The sequence below is a fragment of the Sinocyclocheilus anshuiensis genome, unplaced genomic scaffold (genome assembly GCF_001515605.1).
Source record: "Sinocyclocheilus anshuiensis isolate Anshui unplaced genomic scaffold, SAMN03320099.WGS_v1.1 scaffold2328, whole genome shotgun sequence".
Taxonomy (NCBI): domain Eukaryota; kingdom Metazoa; phylum Chordata; class Actinopteri; order Cypriniformes; family Cyprinidae; genus Sinocyclocheilus; species Sinocyclocheilus anshuiensis.
The window spans coordinates 74,160-84,879 of NW_015546179.1; the positions used below are offsets into that span (position 1 = coordinate 74,160).

Sequence of the window (10,720 nt, forward strand, 5' to 3'; positions counted from 1 at the left end):
ACACACTCTCTCACACACACACACACTCTCTCTCACACACACACACACACACTCTCTCTCACACTCACACTGAAGCACTAGTGATCAAACAAGATCAGACACACGTGGAGTGACTCAAACTGAACACAGCACAACAGCAGCCCACTGATCTGGACACGAGAAACACTAGATCAAAAAATGGCAATTAAAAACGAATTAAGCAAAAAAAACAGGCATGTCTGCAAGTTATTTCACAGCGCTGAATGAGATCAAGGTCACTCTTTTTAAAGCTGCGGTGCGTCATTTCTGCTCCACCAACAGAACTGATGATTTCCTGACAGGTTTCCACTAGGGCTGGGAAAATAAACCGATGCATCACGAATTGAGAAATGATTCCGCATCGATTCTGAGATTTTCCGAATGCGTCGCAATTCTTTCTCCAGTCGATTCTGAGCTTAGTTTTGAACACAGCATGCTTCAGAAACATCCGAACTCTGCTTGTCTCCAAATCCTTACACACACTCGAACCTAAAATAATCATTCATAAGATTCGAAAAGGTTGAAGCGTGTTCACAGTGGGCTGTTTACATTAATCTGGTGTCATAAAAGCATTCTGAGCCGAGGTGAAATTACAGACTCAGCTGAATGCACAAGCGCTCTTCAGCTCTTCTTCATGAGCATTTGAGTCAGCAGATAAAAACTAGAGTAGAGCGCCATCTGCTGTTAAAATATAAGCTCAGAATCCATTCCAGAGAATCGCGATGCATTCAGAAGATCTCAGAATCCATCCACGAATCAATTCTGCATCGATTTATCGTCGCAGCCCTAGTATCCACAAACACTCCGTCTGCCATTGGTCAGCCTAAAAGACAGCCCCGCCCCAAACACACATCATTGGTCGAGTCAGATGATGACACGTCTGGCTGCTCAGTGTTGTGATGCATCAGTTACTTTGTCCAAATACCCACACTTGCGGTCTTTGGGCCTTTTAAGACCACAAGTGTGTGTAGAACTTTTCATCACCTGATGGGACACACTTATAGTGTTGTAAAAATGCAAGTGTTTACATAGCTTTATTTTTTATTTTAAATACTTTGTGTTTTAAATTCAACTTCAAATTCAAACACTAAGAGTCTTTCCAGAACATGATGCATGATGGGATACACTAAGCCTGGAATAGCGCTCTGGAGCAGTCCTGGAGATAGTGTGGGTTTAGTGCGCGTTAAGGGCACTGTGCTTTGGCGTTTTTAAGACCTGGGACAGTCTTGAACACGCGCGCTCTCAAGTGGCCAAGACTGCAAGTGTGAGTGTTTGGACAGGGCATGTGTTTCACTCAGTTAGTGATGCAATGAAATTAAGATTCTTTTCCAGAAACAAAACCAGAAAATCTGGACACTGTGCTAAAAACTGAAATTGAACATGATTCTCTTGATTGCAGTTGTTCTTCCCTCAGGTTATGATACTAACATGACATCTACACTCCATCAACTTTAAAATGTTGTATAATACTTTAAAGGAGACCTCTTATGCCCCTTTTGTCTTATATTACAAAATGTAACATAAGTCTCAGGTGTCCCCAGAATGTGTCTGTGAAGTTTCAGCTCAAAATACTCCACAGATCATTTATTATATCATTTTGAAAATGCCTATTTGGAGTGGAAGCAGAAACACGCTGGTTTTCGTGCCTATCTCTTTAAATGCAAATGAGCTGCTGCTCCCCGCCCCCTTTTCCAGAATAGAGCTGCGCCATTACAGCTTGTATCTCAGATCTCTGCCAAAAAACATCTGTTTGGTTTTGATTATGTCTATCGTGTTGAAATCATGCGTTTTAAAGCCATATCAGTTTAAACTTCTGATACAGGGTTTTCTGAGTGCACAGAAAGCATCTGTCACACGACATACGAGTACTAAACTAAGTTCTCTTTCATGTCTTATTGCGCTTAAACTGCCAAATACACACAAGTCTGTTAAAAACACACGAGTTACAAAAACAGTGGGTTATGTCTGTGAAGGTAAACAGCAGGGAAATAAATCGCATGTTTATTTTAGATCTGTGTGGCAGCAGCAATATACAGTAAATAAATCAATAAATGCACTGCTCTGTCGTCTCCTCTGAGGCTGGGACTCTAAACAGTGTTCTGTGCTCGTCTGTGACAGAACAGTTAGCATGCTTTGCTCAAACTTTCGCCGCGGCGTTAGAACTGCTACACCGTTGTCGCTTGTGAAAACACAATGACGGCGTTGTGGGTGGAAATGTGTAGATTAAGGGGTGGTAATATTATAACAACATCCCTTCACTACGTCGCCGAGGGAGCGAAAGCTGAGCGGCTGTTTTTTTCACAAGCTTGCAGAGAAAGCCTTACCAAAACAAAGTTACTGGGTTGCCCTTTTTCAAGTTTTCTGTGATGCACTGGGGACCTGATTATAGTCAGATTTTCATGATATTTCACCTTTAAAACACTGCTTACATTAAGAACACACAATGTTTATTTTTCCTCTTCTAAAGGAACGGTGGCAGGAACTTCTCTGGCTGTGTAAACAGTGGCATGAGATGTTGAGTTAACAAGCGTAACCCAACCCTAACCTAGAGTTGAACTGCAAGCGTGACCTCATTACGGTCAACACATCCGTTATTAATCACTTTTACATTCAGTGCTAAGAATGTCAGCCTTGTTCAGTGCTGAAAGCATGTGTTCTAGCGGTGAGGGACAGATGATCACACAGCAGCTTTAAAGCGAGATGAGGCTCTCTCTGCAGACGGTCCAGGTCAGTGTCATGGGCTTCTGCAATGGGCTTTCAAGCATTGATGGCAAAGAACAGCAAAGAGAAATGCAAACAAACACCAAACGAGAGACAGCACCACACCACACAGACGGAAGGAGCGGCGCATGCGGACGATGATGAGCGCGGGCCGGGTTCAGATCGGGACATGAGTGAAATAAAGCGTGTACTTGGACTGAGTGTGCTGCGCTGCTCGGGGGTGGGGGGGGCCGCCGCACGGCATGCTGGGACCTGATGCTGCCGCAATGACACTCAGCGCAGAGGGGAGAAAATAAACGCTCAGACCAGAAACAGGCCGATCCCTACAAAACCACAGAACCGCATGGGTACCAGCGGCTCACGCTCGGGATGGGTTCGTCTGAGTCGGAAGGGTGGAGCGGGTTCTGAGACGCAGCTTGAAGCGAATCCTGAGCAGTGGTCGACCGATATATCGCCAAGGCCGATATTTGGCATTTTTCACATATTGGCATCGGCCGATAACTTTTTCTGTTTGGCCGATGTGTTTGAGGCGGGACTTACAGTATATTTTACACACAGTGCTCACATTCTCCTCTTGTTCGCCGTCGTCGTTAACAGTTCTGTTTAATACGGGTAATAATCAGATAGAACTGTTTAACAACGGGATTAAAATGTATTAAAAAAATATTGTAACGATTGCTTTTATATTATTAGTAATAGAAAGGCAAAAATTATAATACTTTCTCGTTTGCCGTCAGCATTCAGCAAATACGCATTTATATAATTTAAACAAATCTACAAGCGTAACCCAACCCTAACCTAGAGTTGAACTGCAAGCGTGACCTCATTACGGTCAACACATCCGTTATTAATCACTTTTACATTCAGTGCTAAGAATGTCAGCCTTGTTCAGTGCTGAAAGCATGTGTTCTAGCGGTGAGGGACAGATGATCACACAGCAGCTTTAAAGCGAGATGAGGCTCTCTCTGCAGACGGTCCAGGTCAGTGTCATGGGCTTCTGCAATGGGCTTTCAAGCATTGATGGCAAAGAACAGCAAAGAGAAATGCAAACAAACACCAAACGAGAGACAGCACCACACCACACAGACGGAAGGAGCGGCGCATGCGGACGATGATGAGCGCGGGCCGGGTTCAGATCGGGACATGAGTGAAATAAAGCGTGTACTTGGACTGAGTGTGCTGCGCTGCTCGGGGGTGGGGGGGGCCGCCGCACGGCATGCTGGGACCTGATGCTGCCGCAATGACACTCAGCGCAGAGGGGAGAAAATAAACGCTCAGACCAGAAACAGGCCGATCCCTACAAAACCACAGAACCGCATGGGTACCAGCGGCTCACGCTCGGGATGGGTTCGTCTGAGTCGGAAGGGTGGAGCGGGTTCTGAGACGCAGCTTGAAGCGAATCCTGAGCAGTGGTCGACCGATATATCGCCAAGGCCGATATTTGGCATTTTTCACATATTGGCATCGGCCGATAACTTTTTCTGTTTGGCCGATGTGTTTGAGGCGGGACTTACAGTATATTTTACACACAGTGCTCACATTCTCCTCTTGTTCGCCGTCGTCGTTAACAGTTCTGTTTAATACGGGTAATAATCAGATAGAACTGTTTAACAACGGGATTAAAATGTATTAAAAAAATATTGTAACGATTGCTTTTATATTATTAGTAATAGAAAGGCAAAAATTATAATACTTTCTCATTTGCCATCAGCATTCAGTAAATACGCATTTATATCATTTAAACAAATCTTTGAATGGCTAATGAACATTTAATTTCGCAAACTTAGTCGAATCCAGCTGTGAGATCTTGTGACGTGTGCATGTGTATCTTGCATGATCGCGTGTTCTCTGCGTGACTTTCGGTGCTAATTGAAAGCTTTAAACGTTAAATTCGTGATTTCAAATTATCTATTTACGCACGGTCATATTCATGTCATTTTCACTGTGTGCTGTGTGTAAAATGAGTGTTACTTTGGCTTTATTTGACAAAACATCATTCCCAATGCACACAAACTTCCCAGAATACTGAGTGCTCTGCTGGTTACGGTGTTTACTACCTTTTTAATTATATTTTTATTAAATATTTATTTATTTGTGAAAAATACTGTGTCATCTAAAGTACAAGTATGTTTATTTTACAAATGTATTTTTTTATCCATTTTCAAATGATTTCAAATTTCTTAAATATTAATGAAAATAAAATTATATTAGTCACCCTGCTTTCCAAGACATCGGCAGTCAAAAAAACCAATATCGGTCGCGCACTAATCCTGAGCACAGAAGTTTATTACGTGACCAGACGTTCTTTACACAGCCTGCTGCTAGTATTTATTGAGTTGCTGTGGTCTAGAAGAAAAATGTCTGAGTATTGTCTCTGCATGAGATGCTCTGGGATTCCTGTGTTCCTCCACAGCAACATTAAACACTGGTTCTCACGCTCGCGGTCCAAACGCAGTCTGTCTGTACGAGAGATTTAAAGCGACATTTCACCCAAAAATTAACGTTTGCTGTTAATTTACTAACTCTCAGGCCATCCAAGATGTAGGTGACTCGTTTTCTTCAGCTGAACCCGTGCTCCTTGGTGACTCATAACATGCAAGTCAATGGGTACCGGCACTTTGAGAATAAAAAAAGCATATCAAGGAACACAATATGAATCCCTGTGGCTCCTGATGATATATTGATGTCTTAAGAAGTGAAACGATCGGTCTGTGCAAGAAACTGAACATTATTTATGACATTATTATCTGTAATCCAGAGCCCCAGGCAAATGTGTAAATCTGATTCTTGTCCATTAACTGGTTCTGTTGGTTAGTTCGTTTCAATGAACTGGTTTAATTCATTAGTTTGTTTATGTAATCACACAATGACATCACGTATACGCAATTATATTATTAAAGCAGCCAATAATAATGTGAAACGTGGATGTTTTATAGTTTAAAGCATATAAAGTCAATAAACTAGTCTTCATCAGCTCAGCTTTTTACATAAACCATGAGAAACCATGAAAACGTTCATTTCAGCCCTTCATTCGAGCTCTCGGTTCACACATGCTCATAGCAGCGGCTCATCGGTCTTCGGTCCGAGTCGAACTGTTTCCTCGGTTCAGTGACTGCTGGAGGAACTGGAGCTGAATCCGTTCATTCATCACAGGATCAGATACGCAGATGTTTCATCTCATTTCCAGTCGCAGTGACTGTCAGGCGTCTGGAAGTGAGTTTTGATCGAGTAACTTGTAGATCTGTGCTGCTCGAGCCGCGAACTGATTCAGACGATTTGATGAACTGGTTCAACTAGTTCACTAAAAAGAGCCAATTCAGAATAATGATTCGTTCGTGAACCGGACATCATTCTGGATGCTTTGTCTGAGGCTCTGGATTACAGGTAATAATGCTGTAAATAATGTTCAGTTTCTTGCACAGACTGATCGTTTCACTTCATATCGTCAGGAGCCGTGTGTATTAATTCTGTGTTGCCTGATATGCTTTTTTTGACTCTCAAAGAGAGAGCTGCATTTCGTTGCATACAGCTGACTTGCATGTTATGAGTCACCAAGGAGCACGGTTTCAGCTAAAAATCTTCTTTACTGTTCTACTGAAGAACATGAGTCACCTACATCTGGGATGGCCTGAGAGTTAGTAAATTAACAGCAAATGTTCATTTCTTTAAGCGGCAGTATCATTTCGCCGTGATTCGTTCCTCTGTTGTTTACGCAAAGCGTTGCGCGCGAGAGTACAGGAGGTCTAGAGACACAGTACTCAGTCACTACAGCTAATTAAATTACGTAACCCACATCTACCTCTCGCTCCAAACGACCTCCTCAGCGAGGCTGCAGGCAACAGAGAACAGTGAAACAAGACTAACAATGGTTAAACGTGAACAGAAGTGGAGTGAAACCTGATTCACAACCAATGACTGTACGAACATGAAAACAGCATCACATTTCTTGGGGAAAACTGCAATGAAAGCCAACAGTGTAAAAGAAGAGATGAGGAGACACTAAAACAGCAGTGACCAAAACCTGCTCAATCATTCCTGCAGTGATAAATAACCACAAAACATAAGCTCGTGTAACTGAATCTGCTGTTGATCTCGTCCTAATTCTAGGAGGATAACAAGAAACAACCCATTTTTGGACCTAGACAAAACACGTCATCTAAAATAATGCAGTTTTATGAATACTAATAATAAGCTCTTTATGCTAGATCAGGCTTTCTGCAAGGTAAATTTAAGACTTAAGACCTTTTTAAGACCAAGTAAAGAAAATATCTTTGCTCCCAAAAAGTAGAATATGGAAATAAGTTAACTTTTACTGCACTTCTGATCACACTGGCCAAGAACAGTGCTGTTCTTCCTTATATTGTCTTATTTTGCAGAGCAAACGTCTAAAGATTCCTAAATCAATTTACATTTACTTGAAAAGCAAAATGACTTGATGTGAAGTCTTGTTTTATGAGACACTTATCCAAACGAAGTGAGTTTATGATTGAGTTTAAGACAAGAACAAATATCTGCCAAAGGTTTCAGAAAAAAAAAAAACTTAATTCAGAGAAAACAAGTTTTCATTCCACATTGACAGATATGTTCCTATTTTAAACAAACAAATTTTGCTCAATTTTGTAAACATATATTAATTTAAGTATGTCAAACAAGACAAAAACACCGAGTAAGATATTAGGTTGTTTTTTTTGCAGTGCATGTGTCATTTGATGCCAGTACTTTCTGCTATTCAATTTAGATCCAAAAATTAAAAATGCATTGCAAGTGGATGTTTATGCACCCTGATCAATGAACTGCACTATATGTGTCGCTGGGGTATATTTGTAGCAATAGCCAACAATACATTGTATGGGTCACAATTATCCATTTCTCTTTTATGCCAAAAATCATTAGGATATTAAGTAAAGATCATGTTCCATGAAGATATTTTGTAAATCTCCTACCGTAAATATATCAAAACTTAATTTTTGATTAGTAATATGCATTGCTAAGAACTTAATTTGGACAACTTTAAAGATGATTTTCTCAATATTTAGATTTTTTTGCACCCTCAGATTCCAGATTTTCAAATATTGTCCTATCCTAACAAACCATACATCAATGGAAGATTATTATTCAGCTTTCAGATGATGCATCAATGCATCAATTTCACTGGTTTTGGTCACACATCATCGTCACACTCCTCTGTTAGAGTGATGTGTAATGTGAACGGTGTCAGGGCGAGGGTTACCTGATCGCACCAGGCGCTCCAGCTTCTCCGTGCTGGGGGACGGGACTCTGGCGCGAGGGCTGCCGGGGTTGGAGCTCTCGGATCCGGCGTCGGTGCTCAGAGAGTCGTCGTGGTTGGGCATGAGCAGCTCTCGGACGCAGCGGTGGCACACACTGTGCTGGCAGGGCAGCACCAGCGGCTGTGTGAAGAGCTCCTCACAGATGGGGCAGATCAGCTCCCGCTCGATGCTCTTCATCGGCACCTGTCGAGAAACACAGCTTCAGCAGGAGCCCGAACACGCGCGCGTTTGGGAAGTCGCTTCCATTCTTCACTTTCGTCTTTCTGTTCCGAGCGTCAAAACTACGTTAAACTCTGTCGCAAGGACGAACGAACGTCTACAAGGCATGGTTTATTTTAAAACACATTTTAAAAAACATATTAAATGAATTCTAAACAGTCGGTTCAACTTTCCCTCAGCAATCAACAGTGGTTTCATTCAGGATTCGAACCGAACTTCGAACTTACTAGCAGCGAGCTTCTTCTGGACATCGCGCGCAGAATGAAGGACAAACTCCGCGATCCGGATCCAACTTCGCAAATGAGAGACTCGCGCAGATCGAGGACGAATCAAACAACGCCACGCAAACGCGACCAGCCGAGTGTGGGCGGAGTCACCGGCCGTCACTATAGCAACCCCGCAGCGAAACTATTTAGTAATTAAATAAGGGGCGGGGTCCGCTACAGAACGCTACATTATACACGAGGCAGATCCAAGACGTGTTAAAGCTTTCTTTTTGTATTATTTATTTTTTGTTATATACATGCATAAATGATGCTTTGCCTGTAATATAACTTCTTTGTGCCTAATTTTGATATTTTTTGTACTTATATTTTTGATACCTTGGTATTAATACAAAAATAATGTACGTCCAAGACGACGCCAAATGCTTCACAGCACGCCCGACAAATGAGCTTATATTCACTGACAACATGATGCAAAATCTTTATTTGACCCTCTAACTCCAGCACTCTCTATTCTAATTCTATTTGATCTATTTGTTGACTTGACCCTCTAACACTTGCACTCTCGATCCGTTTTCTAACAGCTTGTTTTCTTTTTGTTTATATATATATATAAACCTTGCTACGTGTACTGCGTTAGACTGAGACTTGTCATAGCTCTTGCATCTGATTGCTTCTGTGGTCATCCTCTGCAAGTCGCTTGGGATAAAAGCATCTTAATGACTGAATTAATGACTGAATTAATGACTGAATGTGGAAAACAAGGCGAGGCGCAGCAGTGACGTCATACGAACGGGATTCTGACAGCAGCGGACGAACGAGCGATTATTTCTCCGTGACACCGACAGACTGCAGAGAAATAGTCATAAAGCATCGACATCATAATAGAAGGACCGATCACATTTTCGCAGATCATCAGAAGATGAAGCTCACCTCGCCTCTCTCGAGACGCTCCACGATACTCGCGAACTCCGACAAGTCCGAGTCAGACATCCTGATGAAGATGAAGATGAAGATGAGGATGGTCTGATTATCCTCGTACCGGCATCATCCGCTCGCAGAGATCTAGAGAATTCATTCAACTCGAGCACCGGAGACCCCGCCCACTCGCTGGCTCTGTGGGCGTGGCCTCGCTGACTGACAGCTCTTGGTGCAGATTCATCAGGTCACACACATGAACAGATAATGCTCAGTACAGCACATGTGCACAGCTCCTGAGAGCAGCAGCATCACACAATCAGCCCTGATGCAAACACATGCTTCGTGTAGACATGATCAAATACTGTACAAGTCTAAGAGCATGTAACCCAGCAAAGCAGGACAGCAGATGGCAGATTTACCTCATTAAACTTCACATATATGATTCATTGCATATGTGGGTCATTCAGGTTTTCTCTGAACATATATTTTATTCTGTGGTGTAAATCTCAGTACAAGCAGCTCTTGAAATCTGTCGAGTAAAACTCAGAATCGACACAAATATTCAGCCCCTTTGCCTTTTTATATGAATTATTCATCAGTTTTTCCTCCCGCAGCCAGATGTTTGACGCACCACATCCAGCAGTTTACAGCCATCTCTAACCGTTTGATGTTTTGAAGGTTTGACGTTAAATCCAAACCACCTTTGACCCATAATTCTGCATGATTGTTCTGTATATGTGAAGCAGTGTCTCTGGAATATCTCCCTTTATTCTATTCCAGGAGATCCAGACAAGCAAACTGTTTTTCAAAAGAATAAAGAAATAGTTTTATTCAGGCATTTCCATTCAGTGGCTACTTCTAAGAATATGTACTGTAGAATGAAATAATGTTCTTAAACATTACATTTCTGTGTACGTCAATATCTTCAATCTTACATTTTATTCTAGTGTCAAAAGAAACACAGTACAGACAAACAAGGACGTGTTTGAGTCAGCATGTGAGTGTGTGTGTGTGTGAGAGTGAGTGTGTGTGTGTGTGTGAGAGTGAGTGTGTGTGTGTGTGAGAGTGTGTGAGTGTGAGTGTGTGTGAGGAGGAGTGAGTGAGGAGTGTGTGTGTGTGTGTGTGAGAGTGAGTATGCGTGTGTGTGTGTGAGCGTGTGTGAGTGTGAGTATGCGTGTGTGTGTGTGAGCGTGTGTGAGAGTGAGTATGCGTGTGTGTGTGTGAGCGTGTGTGAGTGTGAGTATGCGTGTGTGTGTGTGAGCGTGTGTGAGTGCGTGTGAGCGTGTGTGTGTGAGTGAGTGTGTGTGTGTGTGAGAGTGTGTGTGCGTG

At 42.3% G+C, this 10,720-nt stretch overlaps 1 protein-coding gene across 1 annotated transcript in view; it reads right to left on the reverse strand.

The window, feature by feature from the left end:
* The window catches only part of LOC107701382 (E3 ubiquitin-protein ligase TRIM36), a 38,709-nt gene extending 29,976 nt beyond the window's left edge, over window positions 1–8,733 (reverse strand). Inside the window, exons 1-3 of the mRNA XM_016503379.1 lie at window positions 8,474–8,733; window positions 7,970–8,210; window positions 6,539–6,568 (exon numbers count right to left, since the gene is read on the reverse strand). Coding sequence (XP_016358865.1) covers window positions 6,539–6,568; window positions 7,970–8,210; window positions 8,474–8,497 — 295 coding nt within the window. The 5' untranslated portion in view covers window positions 8,498–8,733. The remainder of the gene's footprint in view (window positions 1–6,538; window positions 6,569–7,969; window positions 8,211–8,473) is intronic.
* Between the last annotated feature and the right edge of the window lie 1,987 nt (window positions 8,734–10,720).